Source organism: Chelonia mydas, chromosome 14, assembly GCF_015237465.2.
Source record: "Chelonia mydas isolate rCheMyd1 chromosome 14, rCheMyd1.pri.v2, whole genome shotgun sequence".
Lineage (NCBI taxonomy): Eukaryota > Metazoa > Chordata > Testudines > Cheloniidae > Chelonia > Chelonia mydas.
Genome location: NC_051254.2, coordinates 24722963 through 24749027, shown reverse-complemented (window position 1 = coordinate 24749027; position 26065 = coordinate 24722963). Strand labels below are relative to the sequence as shown.

General features: G+C 45.2%; 1 protein-coding gene across 4 annotated transcripts in view; it reads left to right on the top strand.

Moving 5' to 3' along the window:
* The window catches only part of DNAH9 (dynein axonemal heavy chain 9), a 379511-nt gene that overhangs the window by 208110 nt on the left and 145336 nt on the right, over positions 1-26065 (top strand). For 3 of the 4 annotated variants that reach the window (XM_037913877.2, XM_043527698.1, XM_043527699.1), the window contains 3 exons: positions 3404-3829; positions 7249-7368; positions 21983-22171. In XM_037913877.2, the coding sequence (XP_037769805.1) occupies positions 3404-3829; positions 7249-7368; positions 21983-22171 (735 nt within the window). Of the gene's footprint in view, positions 1-3403; positions 3830-7248; positions 7369-21982; positions 22172-26065 lie in introns of those variants that run through there. The other variant, XM_043527700.1, reaches the window with a different exon arrangement.

The following is a 26065-nucleotide window of genomic DNA, read 5'->3' as shown; positions in this document are numbered from 1 at the left end:
ATGATCTATGGGCTGGGATATAAGTATAGGACTCTATCCAACCCTCAGTCTGCAGAGGGATCTCTCATTGTTGCCAGAGGTTGTTTCTCACAAAGATCAAAGACAGCATATGGTCTTTATCTATTTATTGTAGGGTTTTTTACTACTGCCTATCACCACTGTATCTGAATTGGCTTTAGCAAAGTCCCTAGCAAAATTATGCCATCATTAATTCATAAAGAGAGTTTTAACCAGATGATACCAAAGTGAATATAATAATAATAATAATTAATTAAAAATGATTAATTGTATTTTGTGGTATCATTCACTATTTGACAGGTACTTCCCAAACACATAACATTGTATATACCAATTATACATTTTACCCCTGAGTTTATAAATCATGCTCCTCGACCTGAATATAGTCCATAAATGTCTTCCATATACTATCAAATAAAACCTCTAGAAGTCTGTGTATTTCCCTCTCCTAGGGTGCCACTTAAATCAAGATAGATTTCCCTTTCTGTTCTGTTATCGAAGAATTATCAATCCAGAGCTTAAAATAATCCTCTTTGTTGCCACTGAACTAATTTCTAACCATTCTGTTTTCTTCAAGGGACCGAGCAGCTCTGAGAGCAGTTAGTGTACATGCTGCCGAAAGGATTTAGCTCTTTCTGTAATTTTAGTATTTTAAGCTTTTCTTTTTGTCTTTTCCTGTTAAGTGGTGAGATGAATGTACAACAATTGACTCGTGCCTGGTCATATATAGGCACTAAGCAAGGTGCAGTCCCTGGTCCCTGCTGCTTTTTTGCACTTGTGCTGGTGCCATTGGCAGTGTCTATTACAAACAGGATAGATTTTTAAGGTATTGAGTTGGTGGGTGGTTCTGGGGGCAAAAGCCACATTATTGTGGATTATGCAGACAGTGTCTTACTATTAGCTAATTATCAAGCTAAAACTATTCCCACCTCGTAGAAGAATGTGGAGGTCTTTATAGTAGTGTCTGTTTATAACTAAATCACTCCAAGGCAGACATGTCATAGAGTCTGAAACTCAGCAGTGGCCTGTGTCTATATGGGGGAGGTGCTCACTGAGCACCCCCACAGCACCATTGGGGCAGCCTCTGTCTGTGGAGCTCCTTGCTGGTAGAGAGTAGCTGGTACCAAGGCTTCTGTGTTCAGAAGGAAATGGCACTCACGCCCTTCGCCAAAGAGCTACACCCCTGCATACAGCAAACATCCAGCTGTCGTCACATCCTGCGTGTAACCTCATAATGGGCAATTGCAGCAATGACAGGAGCTGCTGAGAGGACAGTGTTGGTCTTATTGCAGCCTATGCAGTAGCCACCCCCTGCTTCTAGACTGCTGCAAGCGCCAACAAAATGGTGATTTCAGAACACAGATGGCAAAAGTGCTATCCATGCACCAAATGTCACCCCGGAGCTTGTGCCGTGCAGTCCATAGCAGCAGCCACTGTGAGTCTATGAGCCACCTATAGTACTGGGAAAGGCCTGTAGGTCCCTCCATACAATCCCATCTTGATTTGAGCAGAGAAGCACATGGATCAAAATGGAGTGTAGATGTTGGGAGCTGCAGTCTGTGAAGACAATCTGCTCCATTGTGTACAGATTTGTGGTGATCTTGGCTAGTAGCTAATATGTGGGCCCCTCCAGTGCATAGGAAAATGGTACATCTGGAAAGCTGCATATTCAGGGTCTCCGTGTGAAGATAGGTGCAGCTCTAGTTAGAGCTCCCTTGCTAGAGGTGCTTTCCTCTTTCACTGATTCATGGCTGTTGGGAGTGCTGAAAAACAAATGTATCTAGTTTACGTCAACCCCCTAGCATATCTCTCTCCTGCTGCTGTGCCTGTCATGCTGTTGCAAATGTCAGAATGCAGCTGTAGGTGCCAATTTAGGAGCTGGTTTGTTGAATCTGAGCAAAGAGCTTCTCAATGGGAAGCCCATCTCTCAGCCTCTTTGTACCTCTCACATGTGCCTCTGCCTCCAGTTCACGTACAAAGTGAATGTTCTCCACGGATATGAGATGTCTGTGCAGTTAGAGGGTGTAACCCGAGCAAACATACAAATAAGCTAGCAAAGCAGGCATCTCTGCTGTAGAGCACAGCTCATTCTGTCAGGGATTCCATGTTTGGTGGGTGTCAGCACAAAGCCTGTGTTTTCTCTCTGCTGGATATGACAGATCCTTGGCAGAATAGCTAATTAGGCCTAACTCCAGGCCCTGCTGAATACGTGCCTCCCCCATGGTGCCTGTACTGTGATGAGCAGCAGCTCTGTGCAGAACGATCCCTGGTACGCCAGCAGCACAGGGTGGTTGTGCAGTCATCATTTCAGGCTCAAACTTTCAATGCCATCGAATGGATGTGGGCTCCCGGTTCCCGTCAGAATTAGGCAACTTTGGAAATCTTAGTGTCAGTTTTTCTCTGTATCTGAATGGGTTGGATGTTTCCGATACAAGGAGAACCAACATCACGCTTCCCCCCAGTGCTCTTACAAAACCAGGACCTTTTCTGAGTTTCAAACAAACTGAGTTGAGCATTTTTTTAGTTGTGGTGCCCCTCCCCCCTTCTAACACCAAGCATTCAAAAATGATGAGTCAGGAGCCTAACATTCATAATTATTGGGTAATAAGTAATAATTTTAAAATAATATTTTGGATTCTTACTCTTTCCCGCTGCATTCTGAGCTGTTAGGTCACACTGGGCTTCACATTCCCAAGCTTTCCTCTGCACCCAAACGGCTACAATCTAACTTTAAAAAAAGGGAGCTGATGTCTGGCTGGGGAGCCCAGCCCATAGAGGAGAGTGGGGACAGGAGGTACCTGAAATACAACTTTGATGAGGCACCACAGTGCCACTTCCAAATCAAAACATTTCGGTTTTCAACCTAGGGACTGCCATTTCCCTATTTTTTCTATTGTTTCTGACTAGGAATTGATATTAGCAGGATGAACAGAATTCAACACAGTTAGTATAACACTGAACTAAAGTTAGTGAGTTTCAGTCGGACAGCAGTCCCATTGATCTGCATTCTGAATTAAAAGTTGTTTTTGAAGCCCATCTCTAGATGAAGATACTTGGCTAATTTCATGAAGCATGAAGCTTTTTGTTGTCATTTTCATACTGGATAAATCTGCAATAATTGTGCATTTTTAATGGCCTGAGAATTAGTTGAAATGCTGAAGGGACACGACTGATGCACATGTAACAAACCAGTGGAGGCTGTGGTGCCACTAGGGGGTTTCATTGCTTTACGTTGGATGAGTCATAATATTTAAAATTCAGAGTGCTGCTTCAGGCTTCAAAGCTACTCCCTCAGATTGATAACTTGGGAGCCCGAATCCATTAGTGGCTAAGTAAAAAGAAAACCCATTCATTTTCACCTAACAACCTTGTTTTCCCTTTTCAGAACAATCTGACAGAACTGAAGTCATTTGGATCACCGCCTTCTGCTGTCAGCAATGTCACTGCTGCTGTGATGGTACTCATGGCTCCAGGTGGAAAGGTTCCCAAGGACAGGAGCTGGAAAGCAGCTAAGGTTTCCATGGCCAGAGTAGATGGTTTCTTGGACTCCTTAATCCACTTTGATAAGGAGAATATCCATGAGAACTGTCTCAAAGCTATTCAGCCGTACTTACAGGATCCAGAATTTAACCCCGAGTTTGTGACCTCCAAGTCCTATGCAGCTGCCGGTCTCTGTTCTTGGGTCATAAATATTGTGAGGTTCTATGAGGTGTACTGTGATGTGGAGCCCAAGCGGCAGGCTCTGAACAAAGCCAACGCAGAACTGGCTGCTGCGCAGGAGAAGCTGGCTAACATCAAAGCCAAAATTGCTGTAAGTTTAAGACACATGACACATGCATGCACTTCACTGGGAGCTGCCACTGCTCAGTAGGAAACCCTCAGCATCTGGAAGGGCTTCTTTATGGTACCTTGTATTTCTGAAAGAGTGGATTTGAGGATTGGGCAGATTGTGGTCCTTTATCTGGTCTTGCTAGACTTTTGGAGACTTCCCTGCTTTCTAGAGAAGGGCGCTTAGCTCTGTTTCAAATTTGCTTCTTCCTCAATAGAAAGGCTCAGTATTTACCTCTCATTACTCCCACCTAAACTGTTAGAATTATTATCAAGCATGAGTTTGGAATGCCCTTTTATCACACACCACACCTCATATGTTCTATATCTACCACATATATTACAGAAAACAAAAACTGGAGAAAGTTTTAGAGAGCTTTTTAAAAAAATGTACTAGGACTGTTTTTCTTCTCTTGTCTCCAGCACACCTTCTGTGCACTTGTTAAATTTTGCAGGAAGTCAACTCCACTTTAGTAAGACTCAAAAGAACTGTCAAAGCCGGGCTTCTAACTGGGATATCTTATATTCCACCTCCATTTAAACTTTTGGCATTCATTAAAAATCCAGGAAAATCCCTGAGCAAAAAACTTTGTTAAAAGAGAGAGAGATGGTTAAAAATATGTTTTAATAGAGAGCAGCTCCCACCCCACTTCTTCCTCAAAATTATCCTTCCATTCCAAAAATTCCATACCCTTTAAAAATCCTTACCATTGAAAAGTCTGGAAGTGAGCCTACAAGGTAAAGTATACAGCCAGTCCCTGGCTGCTATAACCCTGCATCACTCATTATCACCCCATCCAGCCTACACACCACAAATCTGCAAATTTCAAAAGAACATATTCCTGGGTAGTTATGGAATCCTATTTCTTGTTCAAAAGATGTATCGTCAATATGCTATAATACTACACCATAACGCATTACAAAAAATCTGTGTGTGCTAGTTGCTACACCAATAGTTAATTGAGATAAAAATACAAACTTGCAAGGTGTACCAACCCACGGTCCCTTGTAATGGAAACACCTCGTAACATCAAACAGAACAATTATTCCAATGTAATTAATAAAAAATACTTTTGTTTCACCAAAACATCACACTGTTCGAAAACATAATACTCTGATATTACTTAATGCATCCAGAGGATTAGTACCTTTGAAATCCTTGCTACCCGTTCAATTCAAAGTATATAAAATCTAGAGCCATCTCTGATAATTTCACTGCCTGCAGATCAAAACAAGGAGCACCCTTCACTGTTATTTTATTTACACTTTTTCAAGTTTGAGCTTTTTTAAAGATGTAGGATTTTTGCAGAGAAAGTGCAACTGTGTTGGGGTATTAGTAATACTCCATTGGAACATGCTTTCAACCTTAACTTTTTAAATGACTTTTTATTTGCATATGTACAATGCTATGCTATTAAATGTGTAGTATAGTAATATATACCTATGCAATCATGTTTATATGTGAATGTTGATATTTTACCAGACTTTCAACTGGCATAAATTGGTGTAGCTCCATAGATTTAAATAGAATTATGCCTGTTGAGAGTCTGGCCTGCCTAGTGGCATGGTGCTTAAATCCATATTTTGGTCGTAAATGAAAGTGACTTGATTTTCAAAAGTACAGAGCACATGTAGCTCCCATGTGCTGCAGTGCTCAGAATTTCTGAAAAAAATATGATGCATATACCCACACACACACACACAAATCTGTCATTATAAAACATTTAATAGTGTAGCATGTGTGTGTATTTATACAGAGATATACACACATAAATATGAAAATATATATACACCTATACATATAGATGGAAGATGTATATGAAAATATTCTAACAATATTTTAGTTATATGGCTTAATGCCAAGCTAGTTAGAAAGAGACTGTATTTTATATGGGCACTGGCAACTGAGAGCATAGTTACAGAGGCCACTACAATAATCCCTATTCCATATTCAAGTTTATTTCTAGTGCATTGTTCAAACAGTGTTAAAATGATTTAAAGGCATTTAGCCTTAAGATGTTTGTGCTGGGTGCAGATAAAATCAATGATTAACTCTGGTTCTCTTATCTCAGAAGTGAAAGGTTCCAGCACCTTTGGGAGCAGTTAGAGTTTGTCTTAGAGCAGAGCGTGACCAAATCTGTGCGATGAGTCCTCCTCAGCTAGCAGCACGACTGCAATGAGGCCCTGCAGACTTTGGTTCCCTCTGTTCTTTCTCCAAAATGTTGGCTCTTCTTGGATGTGGCCCAAGTGTAGAAACCGCCCAGCTGGACCGGAGTGTGTATTGGCCCCATTCTCCAGTACAGCGGGGAGGGTTGGCACCCCACTCTGGAATGGAAAGTCCTAAGGTACTCACAGAAAGGACCTCCCTCAGTAGGAGAAGGGTAATTGTATCAGCTCCTTGGTCACTCTCGCTCCTGGCTGCCGGATCATAGAATCATAGAAGATTAGGGTTGGAAGAGACCTCAGGAGGTCATCTAGTCCAGATGCTTTATACTCCCTTATGTCCGACTGACATTCAGCATTTAGAATGTCCCTTGGGGCTGTGAACAACAAGCATAACTTGGAGCAGCCTTCAGGAGCAGGCCAGCACCAGAATGCACACAACATCAGGAAAATGCAAAGGTTGCTAAAATCCACTTTTGTGCTTCTTCCTCCTGAGCTACACTAATTGCTGCTTGGCCAGAGCTCAGGACCCCGGCCACCATCTTTAGTCAGCCTGTGATCCCCTCCCTTAGTCCAAAATCATGTCACTGCAGTGCCCAAGATAAACAGCCTTTGCACTGTCTGTCCACAGTCCTTTGCAAATTATGTGGCCTATCACGTAAACGGAGTTCCCCAGCATGCTGCTCCTCCCATGCCCTCTCACGCTGTTCTGCAAAGCCTGATCCAATGCCCCTGGAAGTCAATGGAAGGACCCCAACTGACTTCAGTGGACATTGGTTTTGATCTAGGGCTGCCAACTCTGACTGAAGCTATTCCAGGAGATTTTTTTTTTTACAACATGACATAATGTCATTTTCTTAAAATATCCTATTAAAATCTCCCAGATTGTTTTCAATAGTCACTGGGAGATTGATGCCGATTCCGGGAGACTCCAGGCCAATCCGGGAGGGTTGGTAACCCTAATTGGTGCCTAAGTGGTGTATCCTGCTGGTGCTAAGGGTCTCCTACAAGTGGTCAGCACACTGCATGTTGCAGGCAGTGCTTGCAGGCTGAGACCCAGACATGAGTGCTCTGTGCAGGAATCCTTCCTTCTCTCATTGCACTGGCCATTCAGAATAGTAGTGAGAGAGGCTAGCTAGTGTCACCACTGCAGAGACACACGCAGTGACAGCAGTTTTTGTCGGAGTCTCGTGATGAAAAGGGTTTTGCTGAAGATGTTCTGATTTGTTTCATCAACAGCACCTTAATGAAAACCTAGCAAAACTCACAGCCAAATTTGAGAGGGCTACTTCAGACAAACTGAAATGTCAGCAAGAAGCTGAAGCTACAGCATGCACCATCTCGCTTGCAAATCGACTGGTGAGTATCAACAGCTGATAGCAATGGAAGTTGTCAGGTGCTATGGAGATGTATACTATAAGAACACAGTATATTGCATCTTCTAACATTTCAGAATGTATGATGCTTCCTGAATAGCTGCAAACTTTAGTCATGAAAACAATTTTACAGTACTTCCAGTACTAATGATGTGGCGATTCCCATAACTTTCTGTATACATCTGAGTATGTTCTATGCACATTTGCATTTCCAATATACGGAACATATACAATGATAGAGGCACAGCCTCTTATCTCTCTCATTTAATTTTCTGAGCAGTTAGTGATAGTTCAGAACTGCAGGACTAAAGACAAGATGCTAATAAGACAAGAGCTGTATTTGCTTCTCCATGTAATGATATACTGAAAAGCACATGAACATTTTAATATTTTTTCCAGTTTTAAAAATTAATAGAAATGATTAATAAAGAGTAATAAGAGGAAGAAAGTGGTAAAGCATAAAGGTGCTTATGTGGCCGCCTGCTACAGTCATGTCTGAGCGCTTGCAGTCTGGGTTTAATTTATCTTCTCAGCACTCCTGGGAGGCAGGGTAGTGCTGTTATCCCCATTGCCGAGATGGAGAGCTGAGGGAAAGAAAGATTAAGTGGCCTGCCCGGGATCACACAGGAAGTATGTGGCAAAGCAGAAACTTGAATCCTGGTTTGCTAAATCACTGCCCTAAGCACTGGACCATTCTGAGCATTCACTCACAAGGAGTGTTTTGCAGGGGGGAGCGGGATGGCACAAATCACTTCCCTTCCCCCGTTCTGCAACAAGGGGGAACCAGCTACATGGTATCCCTTACGCAGGGTTGCAGTGCAAAGTGACAATCTAGTCCTAACACTGCAATAGCTGCTGCTATTAAGCTCTATTTTTAGCCCCATAACTTTGGGTTAGAAAGCTCGTTTGTGCTGAAAATTTCCAGATTGACTCGGAAGGCAAAGGAGAATGTGGGTTCAAAGTTGGAAGAAAAATCATGAAACTGTTTTTGAGTTACAAGTCGTTTAAAAATTATCCTGAGTTGAAATGTTGGCCTTTGTCTCATGCCTCTTTGTTCGCCTTAGCTGAAAAGCAGCTGGTCACTACTCCTTCAAATAGTTAAATCTCTTTTTCACCTCATGCATGGGTTATGTTTGAAGAAAATACATTGTAATTCAGCAAAGCTGTTAATGATTTTGGATGCGGTGATTCTGGGGTCTGTTCCTGTTCCCCTGGAGGTCAATATAAATTGTGTTGCTATTGACTTCGGTGAAAGCAGGACTGGGCACTATGAACCTGATCCAAAGCCCTTGGAAGTCACTGGAAAGACTCCTGCAGACTTCATTGGGATTGAGCTTCATTGGGATTGATAGGTGTGGCTGGTTGCAGCTGAAAAGGACATGCAGGTATTTCTGTAGGGGAGAGCTGAAACACATCGTTCTGTAGTTCAAATGGCTGGAGGCCAGTGTTGCTAGAGCATGAGGACCCCAGTCCTGGCTGTGCCGCAGAGGTGGTGTTTGCTCCAGGCTTCATTTCACAGCAGCATCGAGGAAATCGTTTAGGGGGCTAGCCTGGGATGCAGAAAACTTGCACTCAGTTCCCTGCTCCACCATACACCTGCCTATGCCAGCTATTTAAACCCAGGTTTGTAAAGGTCTTTAGGCACCTACAGATGTAGATAGGCACTGAGTAGGGTTTTCAAAAGCTCCTAGTTGCCTAACTCCCATGGAAATCAATTGGATTTAGGTACCTAGGTGCTTTGGAAAATGCTTGCGTCTTTAGGCGCCTGCATAGCTGTAAAAATTGGGCCCTCAGTCTCTCTGTGCCATATTTGTTCAATGGGAATAACAGCATTTCCCCCTCTCCTGTGGGTGCCGTGAGGGTAACTGCATTGAAGACTGTGAGGTGCTCAGGTACTGTGGCAAGGGGGTGCCAGATGAGCACCTGAAACAGACAGTCCCGTTCTCAGGCTGAGGCTGATTCCTTTGTACCTGAAGAAAGAGAACATCTCATACTTCCAGAGTTCTAGGGTTAAATCTCACAAGCAGCTAGAAGGTTTTCTGAACATTTTGTTTAAATCCAGTAAGTATGTTTTGAAATGAAAAGACTTTCATAGAGCTCCTCTGGGAGCTTTTGCAACATGACTGTTTCTTTCCATCCCTCTGTGAGGATCGGGAGGTCTGGTTGTACAAGCTGTGAATTCTGTGTGCAGTTATGGGCTCTCGATGCATCTTTACCAAGCGGCAAACTCCATTTGGAAGGTGCAGACTTTTTTCTTCTCTGTTGTTCTTTCACCTCCATGTTGGACTGCAGTTCCAACAGGGGTAGTGGCAGAGGCCTAACAACAAAGGGCTGTTAAACCTTGCTTCTCCCCTATTCACAAAGGATGCACCTAGACAAAAGGAGAACTGGTTTGTCAAGGGAGGGATCGCCTTGGCAACAAAGTGAGCTGGCATGGGTCTGTGATCACCTGAGGAAGCTGAGCAAGATGTCCCCTGACAAAGGGGGCTGGAAGGTATAAAAGGGAGGAGCTGCTCTTCTGCATGCCCTTTTTCTCTAGCTCAAGAGAAAGGAGAAGTAGCCCAGCACGTAGGAGTCTGATGAGGGAACCCTGCCAACCTGCCTGAAACACAGATGGTCCCTAAGGACTCCCCGGGGAACCAGGAGCTAGTGAGGGGCACTGCAGTTAGGATGTTTGCTGTTTTCTAAATGCTCTGTGCTCTTTGAGTGTGTCTTGTGCTTTGAAGAGCAAGAATCTGTTGGCTGTCTCTGCAAAGCCTGGATGTGTTAAGCACTTACACCTACATGTGGCCCCTGGAAGAGGTAACCCTGAAGGCTCACATCTTGGGGTGGAGTTCTGCAAGGGGGTATTGAAGCTGTGGGGGTGTCTGAAGAGCCAGCACTGAGTCCGGAGGTGAGGCGGCTGGACAGTAGGTTCCAGCTCTGAGGAGTGGTGCTTGCCACAGAATATGTACCTCAGAAAGGTGCCTAGGGACCCCACGTGGGATAGTGGTTTGGCTCTGTTCAGCTCCCAGAGGTGTAAAGCAGCTGGGTTCCCTCACAGCAGTCTAGTGAGCAGCCAAGAGCTCGATCAGAGCTGTGACACCCTCCATCTCCCCGCTGAAGTCACATTACACTCTACTGTTTGAAAATTCAGCAAGATTCAGTTTTTGAAGGCAGGAATGATACAATTATTCACCGCCCACATACAAAACTAACACGTTCTTCCTTTCAAGTATAAAGAATTGCACAGCCATTCACCCCAAGCTTCACTCGAATCCAAAACTACGTACAGTTCTTTCCTCAGTAAACTCAATATGTAAACCTCCCAGAAAAGAAACCTAAAAATCCTGGCTCCAGCTCTGCCCTTACTTACACGTGTGATACATTAACTTCAGCCGAGTAATCCTGATTTCTACCAATGGGATTGAGAACAGAATCTGGCCTCCTATACGTGCACATCAATTGCATATATTGATCAGCTTGAAGTGCTAGTCTACAGTCATACATAACTGTAATCGGGAATAATGTTATACACCATTCCTGTTAAACTGCACTGACAGAATTAGTCTCAAGAACCAACAACTGTAAGTGCTTTAACAAAATTCTCTCTCTTTACTTGTTGAATATGTTAACTGGTAATATTTCCAGTTTAGCAAAATGGCTTGAAAGGAAACATTTTGCTTCTGAAATCAAGGAAACACAAATAATACATTTTAAAAAAGCAATTAAGAAAAAACCCTATCCTTGGGTCAGAGGTAAGGTGGTTGTTTATGAAGTGTGCATCTCCTCAATACTTGATAGTAATGTGTTTGTTGTGTAGGGTTTTTTTAAGTGATATGAAAGATAATAACATTGCTCTCTCTCATCAACTCTAACTGTTTGTAAATGAAGATTTTGGCTTGCGATTATACTAAGCTTACAATAGTTAATCATTAGATTCGTATATATCTGTGAAATCTCATGCCAGTGGATGAGTTACCTTGGCTGTTGTGTTGTAAAGAGGGCATAGAAATGGTGCCTTCCTTGTCAAACTGGGAGCAGAGAGGAGGTGCATCAGCAGCACTGGGAAAGGGCGATTCTAGTCTCACTATTTTTATTAGGAAACATTAGAGACAAAGGAATATTTCCAAAAAGACATGAGATCTCCTGCCATAGGGACATCCTACATTCCAGCATGGAGACTTTGGGATCTTTAATTTCTCCTTCAGCTGACAGGAGTGGCTCTGGAGTCTCCACTCCAAAAATCTATGGTCAGGCCGGGGGCAGTTGGCAGTACCTCAGATTCTGTATGGGCAGCAACCCTTTATGGTCCAGGTGCTCCCGAGGGTGGGAACTGAGTAGTAGCACTGGTAACAATTCATTTAAAATCTCAGAGAACCATAACTATCCATATTAGGAAAATTGGCTCTCAGAGTTCATGTACGCCAAGTACATGAAATAATTAAAACAAACAGTGAACAGAAGGTACTAGACACTTTCCCCATCATACTCTTCTTTGGCGTTATGCAAACTAGCATAAATGTTGTACAGTTCCGTCTTTTCACCAGTGGGTGTCACTAGTAATTTCTAAATCCATTTCAGTATTTTATTTACAAAGAGAAAAAAGTTTATAGACGATTAGGTTTCAAGGCACTTGTCGAAGTCAATCATAGTGAAGCCAATTAAAACTGTAAGAAGAGAGCAGGAACAGTGAATAAGCATGTAGAATGGTGTTGTAATTAAGAGAGAGCTGGTGGAGTGCAGGGCTTTGTTTAGTGGCCATATGCAGGACATTTTTTGACTTCAGGCATTATATTTCTAACCAGGATTTTTTGTCCTGCCAGTCATTGTTGGGATTTACATGACATTGGACTAATAGAGTTGAAATTAAAATGGTCCCTGCCCCAGTACAGCATGTTGTTGTGTTGAGGAACACAGGTTGTCCTAGCCTCCCATGTTTGCCAAGAGAAATACACTTGGAAACGAGCTTTGCATTGTCTGTCTGAAAAATAACAACACACAATGAAAGTGAGAAGGGGATGTAAATCTGGACTGTCAGCCTAGAAACTCAGAGGACTTAACTTTCCTGGCCATAAGGGTCTTCTGTCCTTTCCAGAATCCCTAAGAATTCCTACGGACCATACCTGTCCATCCTTCTGGCTGAGAGAGCTGAGCTCCGGCTCCGGCTCCAGCCCCACCAGAGCCTGTCAAAGCCATGTCCTCAGGATGGGCTGGAAACAGGAAATTTAACCCCCTGGTGAAGCCACTAGATTGTGGCCTCCCATCCCGTTAAAAGAAAGTTAGCTCCCACTACTCTCTTCCCTGTGATCTGCATGCCCTTTTGGCTCCACCAAGGCGCTGCCTTCTCGGCTGGATAAAGATGCCCCTCCTATGACTTCCTTTATACACTGATACAAGAAAGTTACGTGTTACTCTCCAGACATTGCTAGTTACCACCCTTCTCCTTGTACCTACTAGTTTGAACAAAACATCCTTAGCAGTTATCCTGTCATGCCATCCTTGTCCTAGAAGGGGTCGGTGTGTCTCAATACCATCTCTTAAGAATGTGTTTACGTAGTTACTTGAGAACTCTGGGTGTTCTTGCACCATCCTCTCCGGTCAGGAATGTGCTTACTTGGTTAGCCGATACCTAGTATGTTGTTATTATGCCAGGGCCAGGCCTGCTCTGGTTCACAGCTTTGGTTCACACCATTAGTTATGCTCTGGGCTCCAGCAAGACCTACACTCTAGGGATCGAGATGAGGGATGGAGGAGAGAGGAGGAGAGAGAAACTGACTAAGGAGCAGTCTCAATTGTCAGACACCTGCCAGCCAGAGCTGTACAAAAATGTGAGGCCCCAGCAATCCAGCACGCCCTCCCAAGCAGCCAGGAAGGTGGAGTGTGCTGGGTGACATCCCGGGACTCCACTGGGAAGGGCAGCATCTTCCATGCTGGTGTCTGGCCAGGAGATAGCATCTTCTGTCTCTTGGCGCTGGACACATTTTCCAGTCCTGACAGTCACATATTTTGCTTAGAGATAAGAGTATTTAGAGAAGCACATAGTGCCCCTGTGCTTTGATAGGGAGAAAGAGGATTATCCATTAATATTGTTATTTAGATTACCTCGGGATATATACAGACACATTCCCTACCCCACAGAATGTGCACCCTAGAATGGATGGGAGGATGTGACAAGAAACAAAACTGTTCTTTTGCTGTACACAATGTGCTACTGCAATGTCTCTTGGTGCAGTAAGGAAAGATTTGAAAACAGATACTTCAGTAATGCTCAGAATTCACATAATGTCAGTTACGGGGCTAATAATGCCCCCAGCCACTCCTGAAAGCCCTTCCCACTCTTCACACTCACTGGAAAAGCCAAAACAGACAGAGAGGCCATGCAGCTTGCCCACAAAGTCAGCAAAGTCAGGCAGCTTCAGACCAACGTAAGATGCAGTTCCAGTGGAGATTGCCTTGCAATCAGATTGCAGAGGTATGGGTGGCACCATGAGGAGGTGATCTGTCACACAGTCATATGTTTCATGATGTGTTACCATGCTCAGAACTCAGATCTTAAAGGGCTCTTGGTCACAACAAAGACTTGGGGAAACCCAGTGGAAAGCAGCCCTGCACACCATTCAGCTCCATGCGTGAAATCCCTCTGAGCAACTGCAGGCTGCCGTAGCTGTCTTCACATCAAGCCATTCAAACCACCCCTGCACTTTTCAGTGTTTGAGGAGCTGCAGGAAGATGAGAACAAGACAGCTGAGTGAACCAAGGGCACTGGGAGCCCCCAGCATAGACAAAGAAGCCTGTGATCCTGGCTGGCCTCTTGCTGTGGAGATGCTGTGGCCTTGGCACGTTGTGATTCAGATATGAAGCAATGACTGGCTTGCTGCTGCCTCCTGGTGCCAGAAGGGTGTGACCCGAGGGGCAAAGGACGACCACCAGGATTCTTCACTTGCTGTCAAGCACGTGGGAACCAGTGGTTACATAAATCTGTCCCAATCTGCCTAAGGCGTCAGGTGATCAGGCTGAGGCTGCAGGATTGTTAGGGGGAGGGGATGAAGGAGCACACCAAGTGTTTAAATTTTAAAGCTTTATTAATCAAATAAAGTAAAATAACAGCGGAGAGTGCTGGGGGTTCCCCACGTCACTCAGAGGAAGGAAGAAAGCATTAGTGCCCCAAGCCCTAACCCACTTTCATACTTAAACACACAATACTCGAGGCTGGCCAAGCCCTGGTGTAATGTAAGAAGAAGAGGGGGAGAGGTGGACGGGAGTTCTGTTTTGTGCACAGGTTGTTCAGGGTCCCATGTTGATCTCTGATTTGTTTCATCTCTCAGGAGGGTATTAAGTTTTGGGGTTTTCTGGGGGTGTTTTGTTTAGGGGCCTTTGTTTTTCGTGCTTTTTGTACCAGTTTAAACTGGCCTCCTACAGCTTTCCCCAAACATGCCAGCTTCAGGGATGCGAGAAACTATTGTTTTCCCCATCGCTGACCTTCACTGTCTCACTAGTTTTTGCAATCCCCTGCAGTTTTGTTTAGTTTACTGCTTTGTTTTTACTGCTGGTTGGGGTTGGAATCCAGGGCCCCGTCTTTCTTGGCAGGCAGCTGAGAGTCGGTTGTGTGCCGTGGCCTTGGGCTGGAGTTAGCGTCTTCTCTTTGGACCTGGCTGGAACATCGAGTCAACCCGTTCCTTTCTCCCCTCCTCCCCTTTCCGCTTCTCGCAACCTGCAAAGGAATCTTTTACTCCACACTCACACCTTTAACCTTTCCCACAATACACTCCACTACGTATATAGGCGCTAGCAACATACAATGCTAAGCTGCTTACCCAGGGGTCCCCATGGGGCGAGGGGGGAGTAATGGGTTGTGACATTTCCCCCTTTGACCCCGAATCAACATTTTGTTGTGAGGGGTCACCATTTAGGTTTTTACCCTTCCTCTGACACGGTGGCTAGGGTTACTGTTGGTTTTTTTTTATATAAACAGCAATATAGCATGAACAAAATTGTTAGGGCGACAACAATTGCATACACTTGCCAGTAGTGGCTTTTGGCTTTATTAGTAACGTAGCATAACACGCTTTTTTGTTGGCATAGATGCTTTATTTGGATGGCTGTGATAAAGGCAGCTTTTTTTAGATTAAATGTCTGCTGCAAGTCTATAAAAGAGGAGGCATCTGTCTGGAATACGGTCAGTTGTTCCGGGGTTTGCGTTAAGGGCAGGAAAACAATGGGTGTAATTTATGAAAAATTAAACACAACATAGTTAGAGATATTAACTATACTTCGCACAACCGCGGGCCAATGCACTGAAAAAATTCGTGCTTGAGAGTTTAACAGCAAATTAAGGGGTACCCTGGAGTAGGTGGTTTTTTGAACACACACACAGAGGTATTGGTAAACATATGGGCCTTAGTGGGGGGTGTATTTTGATGTTTTGGGTTTTTTTAGCAGATGTGCTGACTTACTTTATAAAAACGGCCTGGCATTGCCTTTTTTTAATATATTATTTGAGGGGGCTTTATAGGCCACAATTGCCAAGTGTTGCCCTTTGCAATTTATATGTGCTGATAGTTAGCAGACGTAGTCAGCACATACAGCTTAGCTGTGTCATTGGGGGGCACCACTTTTTATAAATTGCGATGGACCACTTAGTTTTAGAGGCAGCCTTTCTAAAGGCCTGGTTGGATTTTTATAGCAGGGGCCCATACTCTTTTTATGCGACCAAAGGCCGTGAAGGAGCAGGCTATGCCTGTGCACTTCCAGTTAGTGACCCTCCAGACATAGCGAAAAGGCCATTGCTTTCGGGGAATCCCTGAGTGGGGATGGATTTTCCCAAGCTAGGCTTTATGGAGCACATTTGGATGCTATGGACTTGTTGGGTTAAATATTGTTGGAGCTGGGAGCACACAGAATTCCATGCTAGTTGGTCCCCAGCTTTAATTATGGTTTTAATTAGTTTTTGCAAGGTATTTTGCATGTGGAGGGCCAATTCAGCAGTATGTTTGAGGGCTGCAGTGGCCACTGTAAGCTGGGTGAGGTCCGCACTTGTGGTCAGTTTTATGGCCTTTTTTAATTGTTATAATTGTTTGGTTTTTAATGTTTTTTTGCTGAATATTTTAAATACTGGCCGCTGTATTGGCCCCATTTTATAAGGAGCCCACTAAGGTCCGCCTTTTTTGCAGGGACAAGGACAACGTTTGCCTGAGGAGGGCAAGTTGGAGGGTGGCCCCCCTGGTATAATTAGGAAGGAAGGCTGGGACCTGAAAGCGTGTTAGGGGCAGGTAAATGTCTAAAGCCCCCAAGGTGGCATTCAGGAGGATCCAGCGTTGAGTGGCTGCCTCCCAGTTGGTGGCGGATAACATTTGCCACCACCGTTGGTGGGGGGAGATGTGGGAGGTGATGCCCCCCAATGACACGGCTAAGCTGTATGTGCTGACTATATCTGCTGACTATCAGCACATATGAATTGCAAAGGGCAACACTTAGCAATTGTGGCCTATAAAACCCCCTTAAATAATATATTAAAAAAAGGCAATTCCAGGCCGCTTTTATAAGGTGGGTCAGCACATCTGCTAAAAAGGGGAAGCATAAAAATAGGCCCCCACTAAAGCCCATATGTTTACCAATACCTCTGCATGTGTTTGGAGGACCACCTGTCCCAGGGTACCCCTTAATTTGCTGTTACACTCTCAGGCACAACATCTTTCGGTGCATTGGCCCGCGGTTGTGCGAAGTATCGTTAATATCTCTAACTATGTTGTGTTTAATTTTTCATGAATTACACCCAGTGTTTTCCTGCCCTTAACGCACACCCGAGAACAACTGGCCGTATTCCAGACAGATGCCTCCTCCTTTATGGAGTTGCAGCCCATGTTTAATCTGAAAAAAGCAGCCTTTGTCACAGCCATCCAAATAGGGCATCTATGCCAACAAAAAAATGTGTCATGCTATATTACTAATAAAGCCAAAAGCCACTACTGGCAAGTGTATGCAATTGTTGCCACCCTAACAATTTTGTTCATGCTATATTGCTGTTTATATGAAAAAGCAACATAGCCACCATATAAAAAAAAAATAAAAACCTAAGTGGTGACCCCTCACAACAAAAATTCCCCAAAAGCAATGGCCTTTTCGCTATTTCTAAAGGCTCACTAACTAAAAATGAACAGGCACACCTTTAGTTATAAAATTCTCAACATGAAATACCAACAGCGCCGGCAGAGCAAACATGAAATACCAAGGGCAGAACAGTTGGTGTGCTCTGCAGGGCCCCCCACTCCACAATTCTCCACCAAAACTGTGACAGATTTATGTTACCAATTTGCCTGAGGCATCAGGTGATCAGGCTGAAGCCGCAGGATTGTTAGGGGAGGGGATGAAGGAGCACACCAAGTGTCTAAGTTTTAAAACTTTATTAACAAAATAAAGCAAAATAACAGCTGAGAGTGCTGGGGGTTCCCCACATCACTCAGAGGAAGGAAGAAAGCATTAGTGCCCCAAGCCCTAACCCACTTTTATACTCACACACACACACTACCCAAGGCTGGCCAAGCCTGGGTGTAATATAAGAAGAGGCAGAGAGATGGACAGGAGTTCTGTCCTGTGCACAGGTCATCCAGGGTCCGCTGTTGATTTTAGGAGGGTTTTAAGTCCTGAGGTCTTTTGGGGGCGTTTCTTTCAGGGGCCTCAGTCCCCCGTGCTTTTTATACCAGTGCAAACTGGCCTTCTGTGGCTCCCTCAGCTTTCCCAAAACACACCGGCTTCAGGTACGCAAGAAACTGTTGTTTTCCTTCTTGCTAGCCTTTACTGTCTGGTGGTTTTTGCAATCCCCTGCAGTTTTGTTTAGTTTACTGCTTTGTTTTTATGGCTGGTTGGGGTTGGAATCCAGGCCCCTGTCTTTCTTGGCAGGCAGCCAAGAGTCAGTTGTGTGCCGTGGCCTTGGGCTGGAGTCAGCATCTTATTTTTGGACCTGGCTTGAACGTCGAGTCAACCCGTTCCTTTCTCCCCTCCTCCCCCTTCAACCTGCAAAAGAATTTTTTACTCCACACTTACACCTTCAACCCTTCCCACAATATATTCCACTACATATACAGGCGCTAGCAACATACAGTGCTAAGCTGCTTACCCAGGGGTTCCCATGGCGGGGAGGGCATTGGGTTGTGACACCAGTTGCAAGAGCAAAAGGAGATGGACAGAATCCAGGGTAATTTGAGACCTGAGGAAGGGCTGACAGCAGAGTCAGTGCAGATGACAGTAGGAAAGGGCCTTTCCATGATGATGGAAGTTGGAGGGCTGAACTCGGGCCAGGCCAAGAGAATCTGAGCTGTTGTGCTTTACACCTTCTCCCAGCCCCCTCAACCTGTTGGAGTTTGGATCCTTAAAGCTAAGTTAGATTCCCATTAGCCTTGGCTGCATTACAGAATGGAGCTGGTGCAGACATTGGCTCTTAGCAATACTTGCAGCTGAAGTGGTGCTGAGCACAGTTTAGCTGGAGGTGCAGACAAGGACAGATAGTGCTGATGCTAGTACCACCAGGGATGGTTACAGGCTGCTGTCTGGAAGAGTTCAGTTTTGCAGTGCAGACGAGGTCCTAAACTCACACCCACTTCTCAGCAGGTAATTCAAATTTCCTTCCTTATCACCTCCGAGCAGAGGTTCTGGAAAAATTTGTATAGTGGGGGTGCTGAGAGCCATTGAACCAAATTGTAAATCCTGTATATAATGGAAACCATTTCAAGACAAGGAGTGCGGCAACCCCCGCCCCCCTCTAGTTCCAATACGTAGGCCTCTGAGTCTGGCACAGTGAGTCTAACCCAGTAATGCAAACATCTAGATCTCAGTCCTGCCACCAGTTACTCACATGTGGCTTCAGTGGGACTTCCACCCCTGTGACTGAGGGCAGAACTGAGCCCACAGCAGATAGCAGAACCCTGCGCAAACAGCTTTGAGGGCTTATAAAGAATACATCTGGCTGTTCTGGATTGAAAGACAAACCCATGGATGAAGGGAATGCTGTTACTTTTAGGTTTCAGAGTAGCAGCCGTGTTAGTCTGTATTCGCAAAAAGAAAAGGAATACTGTGGCACCTTAGAGACCAACCAATTTATTTGAGCATACGCTTTCATGAGCTACAGCTCACTTCTTCAGATGCATTCAGTGGAAAATACAGTGAGGAGATTTATATACACAGAGAACATGAAAAAGGGGTGTTTATCATGCACACTGTAAGGAGAGTGATCACTTAAGATGAGCTATTACCAGCAGTAGAGTGGGGCGGAGGGTGGGGGGAGACTGTAGCTCACGAAAGCTTACGCTCAAATAAATTGGTTAGTCTCTAAGGTGCCACAAGTCCTCCTTTTCTTTCTGTTACTTTTAGTGTATCTGAATTTTAGTAAAGAACCTCACAGAATTAATTCAAATTGGCTTGGATAGAAGTACTGTCCCATGGATCTCCAATTGGCTGAAGGACCAAGAACTGCAGTGTGCTTAGTTGGAAAGATGTCTGCCAGAGGCATGATAAGGATCCATGTAAGGTCTGGTTTTATTTAACGCCTTATTAGTGACCTGAAGACTGCAAAAGCAGCATATGAATGAAATTGTCAGGAGCTCCTTAGTTGGGGAGACTTTGCAAATACCAAGTAAGAGAGAAAAATCACACAAAGGACCTTGGAGGCTTTTGAAAAATGGACAGAAAACAGATTCAGTCTAGAAAAGTGAGAGGGAATATATGTAGGGGAAAATCATCCCAAACACAGGCAGGCCATTCAGTGGGCGAAAGCAACACAAAACACCACTGCTGAGGATGACCTGGGATTTAGATATAGGTTTTCAGAACACCATTGCAGCAGGGAAAGGGAGTGTGATTTGGGACTGCAACCTCCAGTATTGCCAAGTCTAGACATTCAGAAATCACAAGATTGGCTTAAAATCATAGGATTTTTTATGAGGAATACATTTGGGCTCTTTTTTTGTACCTTTTGCTTCCTGAATCTGGGGGGCGCATTCAGGGCCGTCCTTACCCATACGCAAAGTACGCGGCTGCATAGAGCACCATGAAATTTGGGGCACCAAATTTCCCGGTGCCCTGCGCAGCTGCATGCTGCTCCAGCCCCACCCCAGCCCGCCTCTTCCCGCCCCTGCTCCGCCCCACCCCCACTCACCTGAGCTCTGCAGCAGGGCCAGGCCTGCACTCACCGGTGGCAGGAAATGCAGCGTCCAGGCCGCAGCCGCACTGCTGGTGAGTGCTGGGAGGTGGTTCCCCCTTGCCTCCCAAGCCAGCCCCCCCCAACCCCCGCAGAGGCCTGGGTCCCTCCACAACCTGCCCTGTGGGGGGGCTGGGTAGAGCCCCAGAATATCTAGGGACAGCCCTGTGCACATTCAGTTCAGGTTTTCCAGCTTTTCTCCATGACAGGGAGGGTAAAAACCTTACTTAAAAAAAAATGGAAGCTGAGATTTTCTTTTAATCATGCAAGGAGCTGGAGCTTTAAGAAAAGCACCAAATTTCACGAGTCTTGTAATAAAGCCACAGGAGTTGGCAACACTGCTGATGGATGGAGACATCCTGCTCATGCTAGTCCTTTTCTCCGAGACTGGTGAGATCATAGCTCAAGTGCATGTACATTCCTCAGCAATCTAAAACCAGCGACACATGCAGAGATTTGCTTCAGTGGACTAGTGATGGGTTTAAAGTTAAGTGTTTTCAGGACTGAGGTCTTATCAAAGAGCAAGACAAAGACCAAGTGGATTATGAAGATTAGAAATTAGAGGCAATTAAAATAACCCTGAGTATATCTTGGCCAAATGAGGCATGAATTGGGGTAATAATAACTGTCTGAAATAACTGAAGGATCTAAATCTCAAGGAGGGAGAGGAATTACTGAGTGTGGTCCAAGGGGGTGTAACTAGGAGTGAATGGATGAAACTGTGAAAATGAACATTTCTGTCAGTGTACTCGGTAAAACTTCCTTATAGAGTGAGGAATATTCTTGCCAACAAAGTGGTGGACCCTTTTCTTGGGTCATGTACAGCTAGACTGGCAAATGTTCTAGGGATGTACTGTAGGGGGTGGTCTTTTAGTGGATGGGGAGGAATGGGCAAACTGCCTAACAAATCTTTCCATCTTTGGTTTTAAAAACACATCAAATGTTATTTGAAGTCAAAGAGTGACAAGATGTGTTAAAAGAAAAGGAGTACTTGTGGCACCTTAGAGACTAACCAATTTATTTGAGCATAAGCTTTCGTGAGCTACAGCTCACTTTATCGGATGCATACTGTGGAAAATACAGAAGATGTTTTTATACACACAAACCATGAAAAAATGGGTGTTTATCACTACAAAAGATTTTCTCTCCCCCCACCCTACTCTCCTGCTGGTAATAGCTTATCTAAAGTGATCACTCTCCTTACAATGTGTATGATAATCAAGGTGGGCCATTTCCAGCACAAATCCAGGTCCCCCCCCCCACCCCGGCCCTCCCACAAACCCACTCTCCTGTTGGTAATAGCTTATCTATTTTTGCGAATACGTACTAGCACGGCTGTTACTCTGAAAGATGTGTTAAACTGCTTGTGCAGCGAAAAAATGCTTGAGGAGTCCATCTAAAGGTTAACTTTATGTTGGAATTTTAGGTTGGGGGACTCGCCTCTGAAAACGTGAGATGGGCAGAGGCTGTGAAAGACTTCAAAGGGCAGGAGAGCACATTGTGTGGAGATGTCTTACTAATCACAGCCTTCGTCTCCTACCTGGGTTACTTTACGAAGAAATACAGACAAGACCTGATGGATGGAGTCTGGAGGCCATACTTGCGCCAACTAAAAGTAAGCACTGACTACTTCGGATAACCATTGTCCCTGTCTCTTACAGGAGCATAATATTTGATGCCCAAGAAATTGCTGATGAACAATGGCTTCCACTGAGCATTTGCCACAGGTCTGAGTAAGAGGCAACACACAGTTGTGCTGCCCTACATGCACACCAGTAACCAGATGGTGATTCTGGAGCTCACCGTCTGGTCCCTGGTCTCACCTTGCTCTGGGCGGGGGCAGTAATCTGTGTTCATTCTCAGTGGGGCTGTTACTCTCATTCCCTCCTAGCAACTGAGTTATAAAAGTGACTGGTTTTCAGAGGTGCAGCGCATCTGCAGCATGCACTGAGCCACTGGGAGCTGAGGCTGCTCTGGAGGTGGCATCCGTGTTAGCCATATAGAATTTTGGCCATGAATAAGGGAGAGGCTCCCAAAGGGAAAACAGACTGGAGGGAGGAAGGTAGCAAGAGACTGGGCCCCATGAGTGTGGGGCAGATCCAGAGGTCTAGCCCTATTCTAGGCTGGCAGGTGGGCATGAGAGCTCCATATTCTTGTGCATGGAGAATGGGAACCTGCTTTCATTTGATGAAGTTGATGCTGGCTTCATAAATACTTGGCTGCGTTTTTCTATGTGTGTCTCACGGGAAATGTGTAAGGGCCCTTTGGTTTGTCTGGATTTGGGGCTGCCCTGATGTGTCAGAAGTCCTGCCTTCACTTCATGGTTCAGGTGGACTGGCTTCCCAATGTGTTTTGCCCATGTCACCCCATCAGTAACCTGATGCAGGCAGGAGCAAGTCAGACATAATTGGTGGCTTTGTCACAAAGTGTTTTCAGTGGAGCCACTCTTGCTGTATTGGATCGGAACCAGAGTGTTCAGCAACTTGCAGAGTTGAGCCTTTGTGCAGCAGTAACTTAGTGAACATTACACGCAGAGGTGAAATGCTTAGAGGCTTTTTAATATAGCACAAACTGAGCTGAGTGATCCCCATACCTGAAAGTTTGAGAAAGCAACAGGTGCCAAGTGATGATAGCAAAAAATCATGATACATCCCTTCTTCTTCGAGAGATGGTCCATCTTTCACTGTGAGTTTTCACATCCACATCATGTGCCTGGGGATGGAAAATTTGAAAGTAGTATCTGTTGGTCTGCTCATGCTCACTGGCTCTCTTCGTGCCTCTGACCGAGGGGATAGAGGGCTGGGGGGACCGACCATCTCTCCAGTTCCTTCTCACCACCATGTGGTCCAGGGCGGAACTAACTTCATCTTCATCCTACAAGATAAGATCTACATTTAGCTTTGTAAATGTTTTAACAGCTTGTACATTTATTACAGTTTAGTGTTTTATAGATCTCTTAGTGTTTAGATTTAGTCTCTTTGGGGAAACAACTCACCTCCCCACATACCGTTCGGGTACTGGAGTAGGCCCAGGACTCTGGGTTTTAAACTCTGCGTTTCCTGCCAGTGATCCTTCTCAGTCAGCGATAGCCACCAGTACTGCCTGGACTCCGTTGGGCAAGCCCACATCAGGGCGAGGTGCAGTATCTGCCAGTCATTCCCCAGCCATACCCTGGAAGGGTGGGAACTTGGTCTCTGGAAGCACCTTGTGGAGAAGGCCATGAGGCCTCAAACAGATCCAGGCTAGGGAGTATCCTCTGTACATCAGTCTGATTCAGCAAGGAGTCTGCTTCTGGTGCGAAGTCTGACTTTGGTGTGGCAGTGTCTATTCCCACAGAACCCCTGGCAGGATCTTGTCGGAAATCCAGGAAGCACTCTCTTAAGTATGAGACTAAGTCTTCCTCTAATTCCACTTCCAAAAGTTGGATTCAGCTCTGAGCAAACCCATTAGCTTGGCCCATGAGGAGTCAGTATGTCCCAAGTCTAGATAAATTCATGGAGGATTGGTCCATCAATGGCTATTAGCCAGGATGGGCAGGGATAGTGTCCCTAGCCTCTGTTTGCCAGAAGCTGGGAATGGGTGACGGGATGGATCACTTGATAATTACCTGTTCTGTTCACTCCCTCTGTGGCACCTGAGATTGGCCACTGTTGGAAAACAGGATACTGGGCTAGATGGACCTTTGGTCTGACCCAGTATGGCCGTTCTTATGTTCTTATGTCCCAAAGGCACAAAATGAAAGCCCATAAGCATTAGGATACATCGGTACGGGATTATGATCCATTGATACCATCATCCTCAGCATTTCCAAAACAGCACTGATGAAGATTGATCATCATCAGCTTTGTCTATCCATGTGATCATCTTTCGCAGCAGTGACACAATCTCCTCCGGCTCCAGCAGCTCAGACAAGTAGACTCCCTCTTGAATCATAGAGATCTGAATCCATTGCTGTGCCACAGGACATTTTTGCTCTCCCAGATCTGGAATCCCCTCCTCCATTGAGTCCTTTTGTCTCCAAAGAGGAAATAACATAATTAAGGGAGTTGACCACTGGAAGGAGTTTGTCACCCATCCGATACACAGAATACAACTCTGCTCCAGCAGCACCGACAATATTGCTAGTGGAACTGGAATTGGTCTTCTCTTTAACGGGAGATTCCGAGCCACCCAATGAACCTTTCCCCCCCACCCCCCATATCCTCCGCTACCCAAAAGATTTGCACCAATTTGGGACCACCCTTTGCCTCGTCTAACTAGGAGCTGCAGGTACCTTATGCCATGGGGGCCTCCACAACTCCCTATTGACCCCTCCTACTGGCCTATTTGGGGCCTTGGAACCAGTGCCACCTGCAGAGTTGGGCCAATCTGCCAGGGAGTCACCCCTTGCCAACTCTCTATGGGGACACTCAGATCTGCCCCTGGATCCTACAGAGGAAGAGGAGCATTGTGCACCAGATCCGGCTGTTCTGCTGGAACAGGTAAAACAGCCGTCTTCATCTCCAGATGAAGCAATGACACCTCGCGCCCCCCTCTTCCCCCGTAATGTCTCCTTCTCCACCCCCTCCCCCCTCACCCTCCATCCCAATGACTTCAGACAATTCCAGGATCTTCTTTGCAGAGATCTTCTTCGCTGGAGAACTACAGATTCCTCTTGAAGTGGTCCAGGATTCCCATCATGAACTCCAAAACATTCTCCACTCCTCCAGATCCAACAGAATAACACTCCCCATTAATGAAGCCAAAGTGGAGCTAGGTAGGACTTTTTGGCACACCCCTGCCACCTGTGCTTCCACAGAATTGGAAGAATTGTTATTATGTGCTGGCCAAAGAAGCGGAATTTTTGTTCTCTCATCCTGCTCCCTTGTGGTCCAAGCTGCTTCTGAAAGGGCTAAGCAGCAACACCCCTGGTCTACTTCTATGGATAAAGAGGGCGAACCATTGGATCTATTGGGGGGAAATGTTGTTTCATCATCTAGCCTACAGTTCAGGATAGCCAGTTACCAGGCACTAATGGTGTTCCTACCCTCTGTTTACCAGAAGCTGGGAATGGGCGACAGGCGATGGATCACTTGATGATTACCTGTTCTGTTCGTTCCCTCTAAAGCACCTGGCATTGGCCACTGTCGGAAGACAGGATACTGGGCTAGATGTATCTTTGGTCTGACCCAGCATGGTTGTTCTTATGTAATGGCTAAATACGACTTCCTGAACTGTGCCAGGTTTGCAGAATTTTCTGACCGCCTTCCTCAACCAGACAGAGCTCTTTTCCAAGCTCTGATAGATGAAGGCAAACTGATAGCCAATCCTACTCGCCAGTCCACAGTCAATGCCACTGATACCTCCTCTAGACCGATGGCTACTGCCATTGTTATGTGCAGGGAGTCATGGCTCCATGCGTCAGAGTTACCTAGGGTGGTCCTATGGTATACCATTGAGGATCTCCCCTTTAATGAACCACAGCTCTTCAACCAAAAGACAGACCAGTCCCTCCATACATTGAAGGATT